Below are 21,546 nucleotides of genomic sequence, written 5' to 3' on the forward strand. Positions count from 1 at the left end.
AGCAGATCTCCCTTGGGTTTTAGTGGGGCAGGAGTTCCTCTCTAGTGCTTCCTCTCCCCATGGCCCGCGTTTGGGTACCCTGGCTTTCGGCTAGACCTGAGCCAACTGCAGGGCAGGGCGTGTCGCTCAGCCTTGAGTCGCCCAGCGGCCCATTGTGCACGCTCAGTGGGGGCTCCCCGCGGTGGCTAACACAGCGAGCGGGCTAGGCTGCGCTAGCGGCGAGCTTGCCTACTAGCTGCAGACAGTGCGGCTTTAAAGGAGACTCCCTCCAGATTTTTTTTAGTCTAATTATAGCACAAGCCAATGAGCAGATCGGCTGCTGCTCCCCTCCCAGACCCTGCCTAGCGAGCGGGGTTAGGCGGCAACAGCAAGAGCGCCCGGCGCCCTCCCTGAAGGCAGCCCGGCAGGAACCGAGCTCAGCTGGCCGCAGGATCGGACGTGCGAGGCTGCTCAGCTGGTGCCGGCGTTTGGAGGCTGCAGCGCTCGGTGCCCGAGCAGACTAAGCCCCCCCCCCAGTCTCCTGCAGCTCGCAGCTTCGCCCAGGGGCCGGTCCCGCTCCTGGGCACTGATTAGCGGGGGGCGTGCTGCGGTCCCTGGCTTGGCTCTGCCCCCGGGGGGGAATGTGGAAATGGCCGGTGACAGGAGCCCTGGGGTCTTGAGCCGGCAGCGTTTCGGGTTCTTGCTGCTAGCTGCGGCGGCGGCAACTGGGCTGTGCGGCGGGGTCTCTGCAGTCAAGTCTCCCAGCTGCCACGAAGTGAGGACGGCGTTTCAGATCCGGCAGATCGGTCCCCTCAAGCTGGTTCCCGATGTGCCCACTGCCGGTCAGTACTGTCCACTTAACCCTTTCCCCCTCCCCAGCCACCCCGCATTTGCACCAGGCTCCTTTGGGAGCAGGGACTCTCAAGTTTTCCCGCCTGGACACACTTTAAAACCTAAAGGAAACGTCTTTGGAAATCTGGACAGAGGCTAACCAGCACCCAGATCAACATCAAGACAAGGGGGAGACCTAAAGACCCCAAGCCAGAGAGAAGGAGGGTGGGAGGATGCAATGGAGTTTAAATAGATGCAGACAACAGCAGATGAACTTTCCTGCAAATAGTTTAGAGACATGAACGCATTCGGGGGTAGTGTCCCTTTTAAGAACTGGTTGAACTTTCCTCTTAGTAACCCTTGCACAGGTTAGGGGCAAAGTTGGGCAGATGATGCCAGTCCCATGCATTTTTCTCAGTGGAGGAAAGGGCAGAGATCACAGGCCAAATAGGGGAGACAGTGCCAACTAAAACTTAAATATACATACTTTTTTGCTACAAAGTTTCCTGGAAGTTCATGAGTCATTTTCACTGTGAAGAGATCTTTACCCAGATCCTTTAGAAAGTTCCCTTGAGAAGAGTGTCTGACTGTTGTGGTCCATGTGGCTTTTAAATAAAAAAACAAAAACATCAACTTTTTTGGATGTCTGAGAAAGATTGAAGACCGGGAACAAAACAGAAATGTTTTCAAAATTGCCTCATAGCTAATAATACTAGATCCTCTTTATCCTTGACAAGTCTTAGTGTTCTGATATTTCCAGTTCCATTTTACACTCCTGTGTTTACTTCCAATAAGTTGTTATTGCAACAAATCTCAGAACTCAGTAAATCGCTGTGGCTCTCTGGATCTGAAAAGACTTCCAAAGTCTCTTGGATCCCTGCCACAGAAGAGGACATACATTGCTCTATGCTGTATGGCTAGGAGCAGTTTCGGTTTATAGGGCCCGTTTATTTCCTGACCTAACTTCATTGGAAAATTTGACCCATAGAGTTTTGTGGCTACACTAATGCAAAGTGGAACATTTTATAGCACCAGATTTTAACTAGATCACAAGTAGGACAAAATTGGATACATTTGGCACATATTAAAATCAAAAGAAACTTTTTTATATAATTAGAAGTCACAGCTGTGCTTTTGGTAGTACTTTTTTTTTTTAAAAGGTGTGCTGATATAGTTCATTGATTGTCTCCATACATCTGATTTCATTGAAATGTGTGAAAACAAGATCTGAGAATTTACTATTCCTTACCATGTTTTTTAACTTAAAAAAAAATGTTATGATGTCTGGGAAAACTTAAGACTGCAACATTTTCCATAATCCATTACCTAGAAAATGGATTAATAATTGAGTCAATAGGGAGCTCTTTTAAGGATAAATTATAGTTTGATTTTTTGTCTTTGCTTTCTGTAAGCAGATGTACTGTAATTTTCTAATTCAGAGGAAAGATGAATTAGGGAAAAGGTTAGGACTGTTCTGTTTAGAGAGGTGAATAAGAGGCAACATGGAGATATAGAATAATAAACTGAACCTAGCTTTTACATACCTAATATTGTATCTAATATTTATAACATGTAAATTAATGAATGGTATGGAAAATATTGGTCAGGTGTTGCTATTTAGCTTTGCACACAATTCAAGAGCAAACCTATTAAAAGATACTTTTTTTTACACAGTCCATAATTAACCTGTGGAACTCATCATCACCAGATATTGCAGAGGCAAAGAGTTTTGTTGTGTTCAATGATTAAACACTTAGATGAATTATCGTCTATCTATCTAGACACTTATCATATCCATGTCTATAGTATGCCTGTGTCTTAAGAATATAATACAAAGAGGTAGGATCAAAAGGCATAAGGACTATCAACCCTTATATTTCAGGTCATCGGTCAACTATTAACTGCCTATGGTTAAGTGTCTAAGGCTATAGACATGCAACTGTGTAAATGGCCATTGAAGTGGAAAGACTCCCATAATCGTAACTAGGGTTTGGATCAGGCCTCTGGGGCTGGCACTTTCCTAGCGAGAAGGCTAGACTAAATGAACTTTTCTGTTATTGCAACTCCTGTGTTGTATCCCAGTGTGGAATCAGTGCAGATAATAATTTCCTTCTCCTTTGCAAAGCACTTTGAGATCTGTGGATAAAAGTTCTTGTGACACAAAGAGATTCATAGGAGCAGCGTTTTGAAAACCTGAGCTATTTTAGTAGTCTCTTATGCTATAAAATAGTAGATACCAGGAGCAGGAAGGTGTTACAAAAGAGTCTGAGGGATACATATAAAAGCTGATAAAATGTGTGCTGAGACTTGTTTGGACACTACCTGTTTTCTTGCTTCCTAAAAGGTTAGCTTTGCAAAAGAAGCATTTCTTATACCTCTGTTTCCCTAGTGCTAGATTGTGACTTTCCAGTCTGCCCCATATAAAGGGTGGCTCACATCTGCTCCACCCCAGTAGTAGACCAATGAATGAATTGTGATCCGAAACACTCTAATTCTTCCCTTACTCCCTGCATGCTCTAGGGAGGAGATTATGTTACTTCACCCTATTCTGTGGAGCATCTTCTTCCCCCTGTGTGATACGAAGCTACTCTTTGGCTGGTGGGCACAGTGTCAGGGCTCCCCACCCAATTGTCTGCAATGGGAAGTATCAGCCAAGTAGCACCTGTTCTTCATGCTGTTGCCAGACATCTTACAACCTGGGAGAGGCCAGAATGGTAAGGGGTGGGATGTCTTGCATCTCAGCCATGCATGGGACTATCTAGCCCCTAAGTATTTCAGAAAGTTTACAGGTTGGTGGATCACTGTCTCTGTGGGTAGAAATCAAAAAGCTGTTTCTGAAAGAAACTCTCCAAACTTAATGGAAAGCTTGCCTGTGAGTTTTCCATTCCCCCACGAAACTCCTATTATCATAGGCAAAACAGGAGAAAGGGCATATGTTCAGAAGGAAGAGATGGCCTGTTACTGTGCGTGTGCATGGCGAAGTTAGATTTCTCAGTGTAATGTCAAGTAGCAATCTGTTGTGATTTTTCAGAGGAGAGGTAGTCTCCTTAGTGTGCTAGTTTCACATAGAATGTTGCTATTGACTAGCAAACTGTCTCAAAAATAAGCGACATACAGAAGAGAATAGCTATAGATGTTTAAAAGTTAATGTGCTATTAAACTTTGGCTGACATGAGGTTTCTCTTTAATTAAGTAGGGGAGGGAAGAAGTGCACAAAGGGCAATATTGATATTCTCTGTGCATTAAGTGTTCCCAACTCCCCCAGAAGTCTAACTCTGAACCACTTAGCAATACCTGTTGTCAGGCTATAATGCCTTCTATCTTGTCTTTTTAATTAAGTATTAAACTATTTTTCAGTACATCAGTTCTTCAACCCCTTTATGGTTGTGGGGTTTTCTTCCTCCTGGCAGGAAACCACAAATTATTTTTACAGTGACCAGCTCTTTCTTCTATTATTTGACATTCATATTGTGGTAGCACTTTCAGGCCTCAGTGAGAATTGCGGGCCTCATTGTATTAGTGCCGTATGAACATACAGGATGACAGTCCCTTTTGCAAAGAGTTTACAATCTAATTAGACTGTACACAGCAGAGGATAACACACACTAAGAGGGAAAGGGGTGAGGTGAGAGGAACAGTAAGCAGGTCATGCAGTCATAGAGGCTTGCTGAGGGCCTGATCCAACATGTATTGAAACCAATGGAAAGAGTCCCCTCTGGCTTCAGTGGTTTTGGATCGTGCCCTATGTGCACAGCTGGATAGTTCTGAATCATCTGAATGGGTTTTTGTTTGGTTTTGCGTTTTAAAATAAATACTGTCTCCCTTTGACCTGGCCAGCTGTAGTTGGCTGATTTCTTGTAGACAGCACAAAAGAGGTATGATGTGTTGGACTTTACAGTTCAGTTCAGGGAAGGTTCATCTCAAATATCTCCTCTTAGTAAGAGACAACCATGTCATTTTTACTGGTACATATTTTTTATGAAGCTTGTAAAGAGATGTAAAATATGGGCCCAGTCCTGCCATATTCGGGTTGTCAAACATTCCCTACCAGTAGAAGGGAGAACCCTATCTGCCCATAGAGGTGTGATGTCAACACTCCTCCTTTTTACCCCTAGATCCCACCACAAAAACAAAACATTTCACTGTTCGCACAATTTACTCCCTGTGGGGAAGATAAGAGAAGGAATAAGACCCATGTGACAGATGTTAGTCACATTGCTTAACCTACTATGGGAAGGTGCTCAGATACTACAGTGCTGAGGGCAGTGCAAGAACCTGAACAGACTAGAATAGCACTTAAAAATCTGGGATGCACCTTTGCATATCAGGCTAAGGGAAGGTGTGGGATGCCTAGGGGGAGCTATTTTCCCTCTACAGGTGCTGCCTGTTAAACTAGTAATAAAACCAATTTTTTATATCTTAAAGCACTTTCCAGACTATGGGCCATATCCTCATGTAGTATAAATGGGTGTAGCTCCACTGAAGTCACTAATTGTAGTCCCTGTTAATGACTTCAGTGGAACTCTGCAGGCTTACACCAGCTGAGGATCTGGCCTTATACAGTATATGCAGTACACACACGAGTCGTTTCCTGACTGAAATTCAGTTACATGTAGATTATTGTGCAGCCTTGCAGGCTCCCTTCCTCTAGTGTGGAGAAGGGAAATTTTTGGCCAGGAACATCTGAGCAAACCAGTACCTTACGAAAAAATGTCTTGAACTCCTTAAGGGCCATTCACTGCAGAGAGGGCTTCTGTTTTTAAGTTGTCATCTGAAAGACTCTCTTGCAATGATCTATAGTAGTCATATTCTAAAGGGAGCTGTTGGGGATTTTCAGGAGCTTCTTATTCAAATTACTCAAAACCGAGGGAAGGTTGGGATGTTTTCCCTGCTACCAGTGGAATCCACTCACTTTGTGCTCCTAAAATTTGAATGAAGAGCCTATGATTCCAGGGCATCAAGATATTTCAAATCTGATACTTAGACCCCACAAGGTATCCATACCCTCCACATCTGGGACTGCTAGTAAGTGATGTATTGTGAGACTAGGAATTTATTTTTAAATTCCATTTGCATGCATGCTCTTTTTTACATTCCCATATTTTATAAGCTTTTCTGTGGAGCTAAGAATCATAGTATCTGAATGTCACCTGAACATTAATATCTTTAGTCTTATGAGGTGATATCCTTCCAGTTTTTCAGGTGGGAAAACTGAGGCAAAAGATAAGCAACATGCCTACTTTCACATAATGAGGTGATGGCACAGTCAGAAACAGAAGCCAGATCTCCTAATTTCCAGTTCAGTCCCTTAGCCACAAGAACATCCTTCCTCTCTAAAGGCTCCCTTTTGTCTCCTTTAATCCTGTTGACTAGCATGTTATTATGGAAATAGTCCCATTGATTTCACTGGGGTGATTCCCAGAAAAAAGTACCGCACAGTGTGAGTAATGATGGAAGAAATGGGATCTAAATCTATATACTATTTATGGAAAGTACCTTTGGAGGTAATTTGTTACCTCCCAAATGGCTGTCTTGCTGCATGTTGTGAAGGAATATCTAACTATCTTCCTTGTCATGCTCTCTCTTATTTCTCTATTACTTGTAACACACATAGGTTGCACAGCCCATGCTCATGGACTGATATTTGTCCTAATTACAACTTCTTTACCCTTCTGAGCCTGATCTTGCACCTTTAAATTGGTAAATTAGTCTATTACCATGGATATACACTGAGTATCCAATAGCAAGATCAGGCATGAGTTAACAATTTATGCATTCACATGAAAATTGATTCTCTTTCTGAATAGCTATAAGAAATACATAGATTTCTATCAATAACTGCTTGCTGCTACAGTATACACATTGGTCTGGAACAGCTTCAAGTGAAATCTGTGACAAAGCTTCCATTCAGTTAAGTGGGAGCAGGAGCTGTCTGAAAATATCCATTAAATGTACCTTTTTTTTAAATTATAAAATGGGTCATGCGCTGCTTTATTTTCCTGTTTGCTCCTTTTATTACTGCTCAACTCTTTATTTCTCTCTCTTAAGGAGAACTGTGTAATTTCCACCGCTAAAGGCACGGTACTGAAACACAGTTTGCTCGCAGCAGCATTCTGCCAGTCACTTACAACTCTGGCATGTGCCAGATGCAAAATGTACTCATTTCATTGGCCCTGGAAAGCTTTGCCACATCAGAATGAGTGACTGAAATTATCATTTCTGGATCATAATTTATATTCAAGTTTATTCTTAACTCTGATATTTGATCCTAGTTGGGGTTGGTTCTGCTTTGAGGAGGGGGTTGGACTAGATGACCTCCTGAGGTCTCTTCCAACCCAAAACTTCTATGATCCTGTGTGTCCAAATTCATCAATGATGTAGTGCCACTGAAATCAATAGCTTTGTACCAGGGATATATATGAGGAATTGTGGCTGGTGCTGAAGCCTGATTCCATTAATGCTTAGAAATGATGCAGATGTTTTAGGTGAATTTTATAAATCTTTCCTTTCTGTTTACTTACATGATCTCATAGTTTTCTAGAGAAAATCTCTGCAATTGCAGTTGGCTAGCCAATGCTCCCAGCTGGTGCTTTGCTGTACAGTATGTCACCTTTTCCTAAAGTGTGTAAAATTAATGTGTACACTAGATACACAATTGGCTTCTTCCTAGTGGTTTAAGGCACGGATTCTGGCCCATACTCGTGCCATAGTCGATAAAGCTCTGAACTGTGTCTCACCAGACCTGGTTTCTATTCTCAGCTCTGCTGCTGTCCTGCTGGGTGACTGTGAGCAAGTTGCTCTGTGCTTCAGTTTTCCCCACTGTAAAATGAGGGTAATGATACTTCTTTGGTGAAGTGCTCTGAGCTCTGCAGAGGAAAGCAGCTGTAAAAGATCAAGATAGAGCTAGCTGGCAGGCAGGGTGTCTCCTGAGGTCTCTTCATTCCTCTAGCAAAATCCTTCTTTGTGCCCCATCTCCATAGCAGCCAGAGATTAGACTAGATCACTGATCAATGGGAGGATGAATCTGAGGTCCTCCCATCCCCCAACTTTTCCACTTAGGTGGGACAGCTCAGGTAAGGCAGCAATTATTCCAGAGGCCTCAGCAGTCAGCTTCAGATTACTGCTACTGCACCTGCTTCCCTGCTGCTTCAGAATGACTGCCCTTCAGCAGCCTAACAGACGTTTTGGAGTATGAGCCTTTGTGGGTGAATACCCGCTTCGTCGGATGCATGTAGTGGAAATTTCCAGGGGCAGGTATATATATGCAAGCAAGAAGCAGGCTAGAGATAACAAAGTTAGTTCAATCAGGGAGGATGAGGCCCTCTTCTAGCAGCTGAGGTGTGAAAACCAAGAGAGGAGAACCTGGTTCTGTAGTTGGCAAGCCATTCACAGTCTTTGTTTAATCCTGAGCTGATGGTATCAAATTTGCAGATGAACTGAAGCTCAGCAGTTTCTCTTTGAAGTCTGGTCCTGATGTTTTATTGGTGCAGGATGGCCACCTTAAGATCTGCTATACTGTGGCCAGGGAGGTAGAAGTGTTCTCCTACAGGTTTCTGTATATTGCCATTCCTAATATCTGCGTATATCTGCCTGCAGCTCCTAGGATCCGTGATGCTCCTTCCATTACTCTTCTCAGCTAGCATTCCAACCTTCCACTAGAATTGCGAAGCTCACCAGGTTTGTTGTAGAAACAGGCAGGAGTCCTGCCAGTGACAATATTTTCCTTTCTCTCTCTCTTCTTCCCCAACCCCTTAATAAATCTCCTAGCTGACATGGGACCAGCTGCCCACTCTGTAATGCCTCCTCCCCAGCAACCCATGTGCAGTCCATAAGCAGAGAATCTGTTTGTATTTGCTTAGTTCCTCATCAAGATGGAATTGTTGTGCCACAGACAGATAAACATCTCCAGCCTCCTATCCCTGAGCCTCAGAAAAACAGCAATATCTTCAGTGATTTGTATGAACATTTGGTTCAGGTGAACAAAAAGTGACTCTGTTTTAGTGATTCAGATCAGATTCTCCTCTAAACATAATAAAGGAAATAAATCTAATATAAGACTGGATTTCAATCCTCTTTTATACTCAGTTTCAATCTTCCTCAACTTCAGCAGAAGCTGAGGAATTTGACAAGTTCCTAGTGTTACAGGAAGGAAAGAGCAAATGGTCCTATAGTTCAAGTCCATAATCCAAGAGTTATGAAAATTCCTCAAATTCTATAAAATTAAGTAATTTGGCTTTATTTATTTGCCTTTTGATGGAGTTGGGATCCTATCAAGGATGTTAATCAATTGGAGAGGGTTCAGAGCCAAGTCATGAAAATTATCAAAAGATTAGAAAACATGCCTGAGAGGCTCAATCTATTTAGTTTAACACATAGAAGGTTAAGGGGTGACTTCACTATAGTCTATAAGTACCTGCATGGGGAACAGATATTTTAAAATGGGCTCTTCACTCATTCTAGCAGAGAAACATTTAACATGATTCAATGTCTGTAAGCTGAAGCTAGACTAATGTAGTCTAGAAATGGAGTGTACATTTTTGACAGTGAGTATAATTAACCACTGGGACATGTTATCAATGGTCATGGTGGATTCTCCATCACTGACAATTTTTAAATTAAGATTGGATGTTTTTCTATAAGACCAGCTCCTAGGAATTTTTCTGGGTAAGTTCTATGGCGGTTTATACAGGAGGCTAGATGATCACAATGATCTGTTCTAGCTTTGGAATCTATAAACTTCCTTAATTCCTTTGAAATTTCCTCTCAAAACCAGTAAGAAAGCAAGTTCCTCATTCTGCAGCAGGTATACTTTGGATTTTAAGAAAGGAGCACTTTCTGAATTTAAGCGTGACTGTTCAGGGGACGATATCTGTAGCATCCATCCATATCCTCATTAATATTTGGAGTTTGTCATTTAAAAATAGATCAGCAGCCTGGACATTCAACCTGAGCAAGAGCAACTGAAAGGAAAAGGGGTAAGAAAACCAAGGAAAGCAGCTGAATGGCTAGATAGTATTTCTCTTCATGTTCAGAAAAGGGACTTTGTATCCCTTTATATTCAACACTTCAAGCAGACCTAGAGGCTGTGTGGGGTTGCTCAGTTAGTAGGGAAACCCAGAGGTTCTAGTCAGTGCTTGAAAGCTAATCAAGTGGTCTCTCTCTTTTACTAACCAGGGGTTGGAGTTGAGAGGTGCTGTTCTTATCTTTCTACTGAAAGATGTGATAGTCCCTTCTGTGGGACATTTCCAGCCAAAAACCTAAGGGATGGAAGGATGCATTTCTTAATGTCAAAATATATGAAAGCACTGTAACTTACTGCTTTCACACCAGCAATATGCCTCACAAGAGCCAATTTCTCATGTATAGATAAACTTACACAGAAGGTCCACATCCATTTTGCAGAAAATATCACTCATTGTGCCCTTTGTTTCTGAAGCTTCTGTCTTTTCCAGTTTGCGGCTAGATTTTCTGCTTAGGCTCAAGTCATGGAAGGCTGACTCTCAAGCCAAGCAGTTAATGGCTTCACCTATCTACTGTGGAAGAAAGCCTCTGGTTAAGGCAGTTGTTGAAATGGTGGGAAAAGAACAGATTCCCTGCTTACCTCCAGAAAGTCACAAGGGGGAATGTAGAAAGTTCTGTAGAGGCAGGTAGACCTTTTAGGTTTGCAAATTTCTTAAGCCAAATTTCTCTGCTTCTTCAGATGAAGATTGGACATATATAGGCTTCATGTCTTTGATTAGATGGAACTTCTCTGTCAGATCCGGCTTCTTCTCCAGGAACAGTTACAGCAGATAACTTCAAGTCCATCCTGTCCAAGAATGACATGTCCATAGGCACTGGACTCCAGTCCTTTTTTCTAGATGCTTAGCAACTACTTAAAACTGGTAGGTACTGGATATTGTCCAGATGTGGGAAGAATTCCTACAGTGTCTTTAATAACAACTTGATAGGATCAGCTCAACCTATGAAGAAATCTGTCTACCACATACAGGAGATAGAAGCCACAGAACCACTATCTCAACTGGGAAGATTTGGTGGAACTTATTTATTTTGATTCTCCTAAGATCTAGTGGTTCCAACAGTGTACTGTATCGCAGACTCAAAACAGGTTTACTAAAAACCAGGGTTGAACAGCATAGTCCTTTAAAATGCTGGGAACTATCTAGAGTTCTTTCTACACTAGCGTTCCCGTGCCGAAGTTGAACCAGTGGTAACAATGGTAGGAAATGTTAGGGTTTTTGTTGTTGTTGTTGTTGTTGTTGTTGTTGTTTTTTTATCTACAGACAGTACAGTAAGACGTTAGCCCTCTTTCTATTTATAGTAATAGGTTATCTACAAAAGGGCAGAGCTAATAACAAGACATTAATATGATAAATGGAAACAAAGCTCCCATGGTAATAGGCGGTATGTAAATCAATAAAAGCAAAATTAGTAAGAGCTTTTATAAGAATTAATCATGTAAGCTGGCATGAAGCTGAGGATCATAGAAATGCAAAGCTATATGTAAAATGTACCCTATACAACAGAGCAGATTTTTCTCTTATCTGTACAAATGTGTATAAAACCCATAGACAACATTCAGTGTATTGCAAAGACTTTGTAATTAGATCCCCCTTATATGAAAGCATAAAATGACATAAAAAAAGGAATATGCTTAATAATACTTCATTAGGTACTCATCATTTATTAGTATCTAACACAGCATCTGCTTCTATGGGAAAATGTGTTTTGATGGATCAGAATTAATCTTCTAACAGCAGCCAACTCTGTGACACACTGAGAATTTATGCCGTCTTTCACTCTTGTCAGTCAGTTTGATTAACTATCCTCATTTAATGTGATTGAATCATCCTGGTTTACATACATGTTCTCTAAATACCTCTTAAGATGTAATACGTTTCTTTCATATTATATAGAGTACTTCTGTAGGAAGCACCACTAGATGAAATTATATGCATGCCTCACCTAATATATAACAAGTTATCTTTTCTGTGTATAAAGACAACTGGAAGCAACAGATTGGCACCACTTCCTGCTAAGCAGTTGTGGCCACTTGCTATTTTGGGAGTGCGGGAAGTGCTTAAATTAAAATTGCAAAATGTTTCTGCATAATATTTTATATTTTGATTTTTTTTAAAGCAGCTATAGCACCAGTCCAAGAGCTCAGTCCGGAAGGTTAGCTAATTGAGGCATCAGTGTGATGACACTCCTCTGTTCATGTGCCATTTATGAACATTGGTCTCCCACTGCAGCTCCAGTAATGGAAGGAATGTATGGTAGTTTGTAAATCATTTAGGAAAACATGGTCATTTTTCATCCAATAGTTAGATTCACCCTGGGCTAGATTTAAACATTCTTGTAATAATGATACTCAGATTAGCACTTTACATGTCCTCAGTATTTAGCAACCATTAATCTTTAAAACTGTGTGAGGCAGGTAAGGAAAGTATTGTTGTTCCCATTTTACAGAGAAGGAAGTAGAGCCAGGGAGGTGAATACAGTAACTCCTCACTTAATGTTGTAGTTATGTTCCTGAAAAATGCGACTTTAAGCGAAATGATGTCAAGCGAATCCAATTTCCCCATACAAATTAATGTAAATAGTGGGGGGTTAGGTTCCAGGGACATTTTTTTTTGCCAGACAAAAGGCGTTATATACATTTTAAACAAGCAATTTAATACAAGTATTAAACAGGCTGGCAGCCCCCCATCAGCTCCCATATGCCCTCCCCTGCAGCGCCTCTCGCCTGCCAGCAGACCCCGTGGATGAGCGCCTGCTCCTCCTGCCTGTGGCCAGAGGCGGCTCTAGACATTTCACTGCCCCAAGCCACGACGGCATGTCGCAGGGGGCGCTCTGCCGGTCACCGGTCCCGCGGCTCCGGTGGACCTCCCGCAGGCATGCCTGTGGAGGGTCCGCTGGTCCCGTGGCTCCACCGAAGCCGCGTGACCAGCGGACCCTCCGCAGGCATGCCGCCGAAGGCAGCCTGCCTGCTGCCCTCCCAGGGACCGGCAGAGTGCCCCCCGCGGCAGCATGCCCCAAGCACACACTTGGCATGCTGGGGCTTAGAGCCGCCCCTGCTTGTGGCATTCAGGGGGCTGGGGGGAGGAGTGAAGACATGGCACGCAGCCTCCCCTCTCCCTCCCCCCAGCCTCCTGTATGCCTCAAGACAGCTGATTGCCACGGGCAGGAGGCAGGGGGAACAGGAGCTGCTGGCAGGTGGGAGGCGCTGGTGGGGGGCAGTGTAGGGGAGCTAATGGGGGGCTGCCAGCCGTGGATCAAAGCAGGCAGCCAAATGACGTTATAGCAGAGCATTGCACACTTTAAACGAGCATGTTCTGTAATGGAACAAGGACGTAACATCGAAACAAAATTAAACAAGAGGACGTGAAGTGGGGAGTTACTGTATTTGTTTAAGGCCACACAGTGAGTCACACAGTCCATTTGCCTAACCATTACGTCACAGGGCTATAAATTGTGAAGCTCAGAGGTACAATATACAAGACTTCATTGCATTGTAGTAATAGAGGTTTCAGCTTTTTGTGGCAAATGTATCATTAAAATGAGAAGCTTATCATTCTTATGCTTTTTGGCCATGGAAAGTCAGATGGGGTATTCCATGGCACTATATGTTATTATTCAACATTGTAATATCACTCAAGGCCCAATCAGTTGGAGACCCCATCATGTTAGGTGCTATACAAACACACAGATGACATGATCCCTGACCCAGTGATCTTACGCATGGTATGGCATGCTAAATTGAAGCTACTTTGGGCAGGAAGTGCCTTTATTTCTTGTATTGTACAGCACTAAGCTCATTTGTCGGTGTTTGACAAAGTAGTAATAAAAAAATGTTGCAACCCCATTTCACATTTTGGGTAAGCACTGTCCACCGAGTGTGTTAATTAAAATAAGACTGCATCTAATTTGCTCATTTGGGAAGATCAGTTTTAAAAAGAGGTGCCAAATTAATTATATTTCAGATTATTCATGCATGTGTAATTCATGTATAGAGAAGCTTCTCATTTCAAATTTTAGAGTACTTGTTTGAAGACTACACAAAGCACTCAAAATATTGGAAGAATTCTAGATTTCTCATAGATGATGCCAGTAAATATGTTCATTATTTTATGGACTCTGAACCCTTCAGGCAGTGTCTGTAATATTTGTAATGTTTCATCTCTGATTTAGCTGACACATGTAGTCAGGCAATTCCATTGTGACTCCACAGCTGCAGCAGAGAGCAAGTTGTTCCGGTAAAAGTCTTCATTAACTAGCATTCACACTTTGCTGTTTGAACTACTGTTTTCTGAGTGTATAGTATGACTTCTATTGGTCTTCTTATATTTCCATGGGGTTTCCATTGAAATCAATGAAGACTGTATATATGAATTCGGCCCTTCTTGATGTTGTATTTCTCCAATTATTCCCTGACCACTGCTTTTCTAGGGTTCTTTCAGCACAAAATACATATGACAAAGCATTCTGGAGAGCCATTCTTTTCAGGGAAGAGGAGTGTAGCATAGGGCCCTCATTTTGGTGTACCTGTGTTGAGTCCTTGTAAAAACAAAAGACAAATTTCAGAAATCCACATTCACAATCTCACAGTATCAGATAGGTCATGGTAGCTATGCAGGATAGTTCGGCACATCCCTATCAACAAGGGCCCTATTCGTGGAAGGTCTATTTTCCACTCATTATGCATGCATAATTCCCATTAATGCTACTGGGGTTAAGTGTGCATAGTGAGAAGGAGAATAAAGCTTATGTTTACACATCCATGTTGCAATTAGGAAAGATGTTTGTGTACCATGCACAAGAAATGGATCAAATTCTCACAAATTCCCTAACTTCTACAGTCCTTTTTTATTTAACTGAGTATTGGCTTATCATGGCAAACTTTGAAAGATGCAGTATTCGAGAGGGTATCCGGAGAGTCAATAAATATAAATGTTGCTATGATGCTGTTAATAGGAAACCCACGTGGGAGTTGTTGGGTGTCCAGCACTATAAATAAGTGGCCTGTATTTCCAAATACCAAAATAAGGACCCAGGAGCCTAGCTTTAGGCACCCAGGTTTGAAAAATCTTAGAGAATATTAATAAAGGTAAAGTCTAGCAAGATTTTCCAGTTTATATACATTAGGGATACTTCCATATTAAAAACCTCACACATGCCTACATATTAAGATTCCTCATTCTTAGGGGCACATCAAAACAGCATACAGAAGCTACATGTTGCCTGAGAGAGCCTTTCAGGTCCCCCAAAGTGCTTGAATTCCTAAGGAGTTTCAAGTGCTCTAACTCTGACATGGGTGATGTGCAAAGACAGCTTTTTTGTTTGTTGGTGTTGTTGCAAACCATCCATGCACATAGCATGTAGGACCCTGACAAAGTAATTTTGCTTTTGAAAAGGATTGCTTCTACAGCTACATGTTCACTTCCACTTAGTTCAAGTCTAAGTAGCAGGACATTGACACAGTCTTCCCTTTGTTCTCTGTAAATAAGGAGCTAAGTGAGTGTTGTGAAATGAAAATGCTACAATGGAAAAAGTGTAAGGACCAGGTCCTCAGTAGGTATACCTCAGTGTAGCTCCAGTGAAATCTATCTCTAGGGCTGTTTGCCATATACGTTCATGCTGGTAGATGCCTGGAAAAGAAGGGTAATCTGGCAAAAAGGAAGTGTGAGTAGAAACTTACAACTTTAAGGCCATTGGAAATCAATGGACCTTTGTTAATTTACACTAGCTGAGGATCTGGCCCTAAGGCTTTTTTTGATGATTAATATTAGACTAAAATTTTCTCCTCGTCATACCTTTTTAACATTGTAGATAGGGTATAGAACCATATACAAAAATGGTATATGAAATACCAGTAGAGCAGCCTTTCTCTTTACTCTAGGAAAAAGGAAAGATGGGGGTTCTATAGCTGGGGAGGACATAATGCCTCAGGTATGTGGTATTCTGGCAGCTGACTCTTTCCCCCCCCCCCCAGTGCTCAGCAAATGATAACTGGTGTTTTGTGTGGCTGAGCTATGGTTAGTAGTAGAAGTATCCCTTCACACAGTATATCTTTGCAGAATGAGCCAGAATATATCTGTCCCAAATGGAGCAACTTCACATTAAGGCTGCCCCCATCTAGAGTGACATATGGTCCTAGAGATACATGACATAGACTCTAGGACTGGAAGGGACCTCGAGAGGTCATCGAGTCCAGTCCCCTGCCCTCATGGCAGGACCAAATACTGTCTAGACCATCCCTGATAGACATTTATCTAACCTACTCTTAAATATCTCCAGAGATGGAGATTCCACAACCTCCCGAGGCAATTTATTCCAGTGTTTAACTACTGGACAGTTAGGAACTTTTTCCTAATGTCCAGCCTAAACCTCTCTGCAGTTTAAGCCCATTGCTTCGTGTTCTATCATAGAGGCTAAGGTGAACAAGTTTTCTCCTTCCTCCTGATGACACCCTTTTAGGTACCTGAAAACTTCTATCATGTCCCCTCTCAGTCTTCTCTTTTCCAACTAAACAAACCCAATTCTTTCAGCCTTCCTTCGTAGGGTCATGTTCTCAAGACCTTAGTCATTCTTTTTGCTCTTCTCTGGACCCTCTCCATTTCTCCACATCTTTCTTGAAATGCGGTGCCCAGAACTGGACACAATACTCCAGTTGAGGCCTAACCAGCGCAGAGTAGAGTGGAAGAATGACTTCTCGTGTCTTGCTCACAACACACCTGTTAATGCATCCAAGAATCACGTTTGCTTTTTTTGCAACAGCATCACACTGTTGACTCATATTTAGCTTGTCTTCCACTATAACCCCTAGATCCCTTTCTGCCATACTCCTTCCTACACAGTCTCTTCCCATTCTGTATGTGTGAAACTGATTGTTCCTTCCTAAGTGGAGCACTTTGCATTTGTCTTTATTAAACTTCATCCGGTTTACCTCAGACCATTTCTCCAATTTGTCCAGATCATTTTGAATCATGACCCTGTCCTCCAAAGCAGTTGCAATCCCTCCCAGTTTGGTATCATCTGCAAACTTAATAAGCATACTTTCTATGCCAACATCTAAGTCGTTGATGAAGATATTGAACAGAGCTGGTCCCAAAACAGACCCCTGCGAAACCCCACTTGTTATACCTTTCCAGCAGGATTGGGAACCATTATTAATAACTACTCTCTAAGTACGATTATCCAGCCAGTTATGCACCTGCCTTATAGTAGCCCCATCTAAACTGTATTTGCCTAATTTATTGATAAGAATATCATGCGAGACTGTATCAAATGCCTTACTAAAGTCTAGGTATACCACATCCACCGCTTCTCCCTTATTCACAAGACTTGTGATCCTATCAAAGAAATCTGTCAGATTGGTTTGACACAATTTGTTCTTTACAAATCCATGCTGGCTATTCTCTATCACCTTACCACCTTCCAAGTGTTTGTAGATGATTTCCTTAATTACTTGCTCCATTACCCATTACATTTACATGGGCAATCTAGAATAACTCTATAACAAGTCTGATGGTCAGAGAGCCAAATGAAGAAATGGAACAGAATTCTGGAAGCTAAGAACTGTCAAAGATCATTGCCTTCAAATGAACCAGTCAAAGGAGTGTCTTCAAATTAGTGTTCTCAGAAGTGTTAGACTTTGGAGTCTAAAAGTTCTTTGTTTTATTGAAATCTAAGGAAATGTATTTATTGCCGTTCAAAGTAGTTCATAGTTTAGTGGGCTAAAATATCACCTTCTTCGTTTCAAGCTTTATGGATTCAAGCTTCAATAAATCAGTTTTTCCCTTCCTAATCTGGGTTGCCCTAGATAAGTTAGGAAACATAAAAATATGCCTTCCTAAAAAAATAACTGTGACTTGACTGTACCTAGTTGTGAATTTAAAGCTTCTGGTATCTTTTTCTGTCACTGAACACTAATCTACCATTCCCTGTATCCCTCCTTCACAGAAATAACCCCTCTTGGGAGGAGTTAATTAAAATGCTAATGTCCTTTCCTCTTAAAGGGCTGTTGATTGTAGACAAGAATCCAAAAGTTCATTCTTGGGATACTATCAGAGATGCTGATATTTTAGATCAATAGCGGAGGTGAAATTATGTCAACTTATGTCAATTTGGCACATTCGTATGTTTTTCTGGATGCTGCAATATTGTGTTGGAAATGGAAGCAGAGTACAAGTCTCTAGCTTTTATGGCTGTGAAGACACCTCCCAAATGGGAATAGAGTGTAACCAATACATTGTCCTCTGCCTGAGTCTACCGACAGCTTAAAACAACAGCACTGAGAGGTTTGAACTGTCCCATCCACCTCCATCGTGTGTTAACTCTGAAGCATAATAACAATAATCTAAACGTCAGTGTTGTTCATTAGTTGACAAATAAACAAAGCAGGCGAGAAAGGAGACATGATGATCCGAAGATCAGCACAATGTATTGAGTATTGTTTTGTTTTAGTGTCTCAGGTGGGAGAAGCATGGCTTTATTAATATAAATTAATTATGTATATGATGCCTCACGGCCCCATTGTGTTAGGCACTGTAAAGAGATGCACACAATAATGGATAGCACCAGCTCTGAATTGCTGGCAATCTACATAATGAAAACAGATAAAGTATCAGAGAGAGGAAATATTATCCTCATTTTATAGATGAGGAACCGAGGCCCAGAGACATCATGACTTGCCAGAGGTAATGGAGTCTTTTCCATCAGCACACCTGAAAGTGTTTCACAGATTTCCATGCTGGACTCCACATTTTCCTGATCTGTAGTCAGGGTGTGAAGGTTTTTGGAACTATCTGAAGAACCCTTCATTTCTCCTGTTCTTAGGATGAGAACATCTGTTAATTCAAGTCATCTCAGCAGACTCCCTCTCTTCAGAAATAGACCCTACTGCTAAACTCACGCAGTAGGGGCAGGAACCTACATTGGATACAGTTAACTTTGTTGGCCCCAAGCTGGCTACTCCTAGCCCTGACTTTTGGAAGTGTGCAAGAGGCCTCTTCTGATGTCATTTCACTGTGGACTTTCTCTTACCCAGTCTTAATTACTATGTTCTCATTACAACTGTCGTGAAGAAAATTCCAGTTTGTATCCAGAACAACCAAACAATTATCCACGGTCAAGGTGTACAGAAGAAAGGAGTGGGGAGGGCGAAGTGCAAAGACCTCCCCCATCACGCATTCAAAGAGCACTGCCAAAGAAAGTGGAAGTGCTCTCACTTAGTCTTCGTCTCATGTAATACAGTCTTCTCATGGGACCATGCTGTTTCCTGGACAGCTTGAAATGAGGTTAAATGAAAAGTCTCCTTTGCCCATCAACACTAATTGTTAGCCCCAAAGCCTACAAATTTGCATGGGGCCTTAGCCTATCTTCCGTGAGGAGACTAAAAGAACTTGGCTTGTTCAGCCTAACGAAGTGAAGGCTGAGAGGGGATGTGATTGCTCTCTGTGAATACATCTGGGGGATAAATGCCAGGGAGGGAGAATAGCTATTTAAACTGAAGGAAAATGTTGGTGCAAGAACATATGGGTATAAACTGGTCATGAATAAACTTAGGCTGGAAATTAGAAGGTTTCTAAGCATCAGAGGATCTGGAACAGAGGATCTGGGGGAGGGGAGGAGGCAGATAGCCTAGCTAGTTTTAAGACTTAACTTAATAAGTTTATGAACAGGATTGTATCACAGGGTTCCCTGTGATAGCAGGGGATCGGAATTGACCCACAAGGTCTCTGTCAGTCCTATGTCTTATGTGACCGCTCAGTGACTTTAATGGGTTCCATGCTGCTAAAATCCCAATCAACTCTGTGAAAGTATATGGGTGGATGTCATGTATTGTATCTTCTAAGTGACTGAAGAGATACTGAATCATAACTCTTAGCAGATTTTTTTTTTAACAGTAACTTGGATTCTGCATACCTAGGGTCTGTCCTATCGGTTTTCAGGGCCCTGATGATCTAATCCTCATTAACAGCCTGATCCAGACCCACTGAATTCAGGGCCATAGTAACCTGAAGTTACCTCTTTCTTATGGTTATAAATCTCAGAATTATATATAGCTAGAAATAGAATTATGAGTCTGATATAATGACTAATGAAAGTCAATGAGTCTTTCCGTTGACTTGAATGCTTGTTGGGTTAAGACCTGTGCTTCCAAAACCTCAGAAGATAAGGGTATACCTCCCCCTGTCCTTCATGTGAAATGTGTCTCTTACAACTGATACAACATAGAGCAGGGGTTCTCAAACTGAGGGTCAGGAGGTTATTACATGGGGGTTGTGAGCTGTCAGCCTCCACCCCAAACCCTGCTTTGCCTCCAGCATTTATAATGGTGTTATATAAAAATGTGTTTTTAATTTATAAGGGGGGGGGGGTCACACTCAGCGGCTTGCTATGTGAAAGGGGTCACCAGTACAAAGGTTTGAGAACTACTGGCGTAGAGGCAACTGAGAACTGTGGTGGTTGCATAGTTTCTTAGGAATGACTACCAGGCTGTTAAATGGTGTTTCTAGGCAGTGGTTCATGATATTGTAGCAAATTTTATGGCTTTGCTTACACAGTAGTCTTCTGCAGTTGTACAGCACCTTTCAACATATCACAACCAAGAGCAAGGCGTTTTGCTCTGTCATCTCTACTCTTCATTTACCAGAGCTCTAAGGTGTAGATTAAGGTGGTGTGTCAAATTGCTGAGACAAGATTTGCAAGCATTTATTTATGTGTTGTGGAGCCATTTTGAATGTCCTTAATCTCTAAACAACTCTACTTAGACTGTAAACTCTTGGGAGCAGAGACCATCTTTTTGTTCTGTGTTTGTAAAGCATGTAGCAGAAGGGAGGCTTGGTGTACAACTGGGGCTCTTAAGAGTTGTGATATTAATAAATTTATTAATATCATGAATGATCAAATTTATGCATGTTTGGGTGTGTGTTCACACATTTTTGTCTGATGTGGGCTTATGTTATCTTAGCCACAACAGGCCCAACTCACCACTGCGTTACTTTAGTTTTACCTCATTGATTCCATCTGATCTCAGTGGAATTACACTAGGAAAACACTGAAATGATGCGGTGGTAAATCAAGCCCAGAGAGTTTGTCACACTGAGCCATTGTTACCTGCTATTCTAAGTAGTTACAGTGGCATGATCAACTAATTTTCAGAATCAGCCACATAGAGAGAGAGTCCTTGAAACTTGTTTGTAATCAGCTGTGGATTTTTAGTTCAGTACTGTGTGATCACTGATGTTATTGGTGTAGAAAGGTCCTGATTAGGGTAATTGGAAATCTGTGGAAATGCCCCCAGATTTTGCAGAATTTCCTCCTCCTTCCCCTCTTCCAAAAAACCCAAACAAACAGATGACCCCTAGAATTTAATTTCCAACTTTGGAAAATCTGGATTCTTTTTTTAAAGTATATTACATCCAAATAAAACACATGATACATTGTTCAATACATTATATATATCTTTGGTGACTAGCTTCAAATAACAAATGGCCAAGGTCTTCAAAAGTGGCTAGTGATTTGAGGTGTCTCAAATTTTGGGCGTCAAACTTAATCCCTTGAAAGGGGCCTCATTTTCAGAAGGCAGGTGCACAGCATTTTCTGAATATTATGCCTCTTTAAGGTTTTCAACAAAAGCTGAGGCCCCCAAAATTGCTAGCTAATTTTGAAAATCCTATCCTTAGACTTAACATCAGTGAGCTTTACCTTTTCTGGAAAAAATAGTCTTCC

General features: G+C 41.7%; 1 protein-coding gene across 2 annotated transcripts in view; it reads left to right on the top strand.

Annotated features, from left to right (window-relative positions):
• Positions 1–233: 233 nt before the first annotated feature.
• The window catches only part of LOC115657579 (glypican-5-like), a 651,971-nt gene continuing 630,658 nt past the window's right edge, over positions 234–21,546 (top strand). For both annotated transcript variants that reach the window (XM_030575622.1, XM_030575623.1), the window contains exon 1: positions 234–821. In XM_030575622.1, the coding sequence (XP_030431482.1) occupies positions 629–821 (193 nt within the window). In that variant the 5' untranslated portion in view covers positions 234–628. The remainder of the gene's footprint in view (positions 822–21,546) is intronic.

Source organism: Gopherus evgoodei, chromosome 9 (assembly GCF_007399415.2).
Source record: "Gopherus evgoodei ecotype Sinaloan lineage chromosome 9, rGopEvg1_v1.p, whole genome shotgun sequence".
Lineage (NCBI taxonomy): Eukaryota > Metazoa > Chordata > Testudines > Testudinidae > Gopherus > Gopherus evgoodei.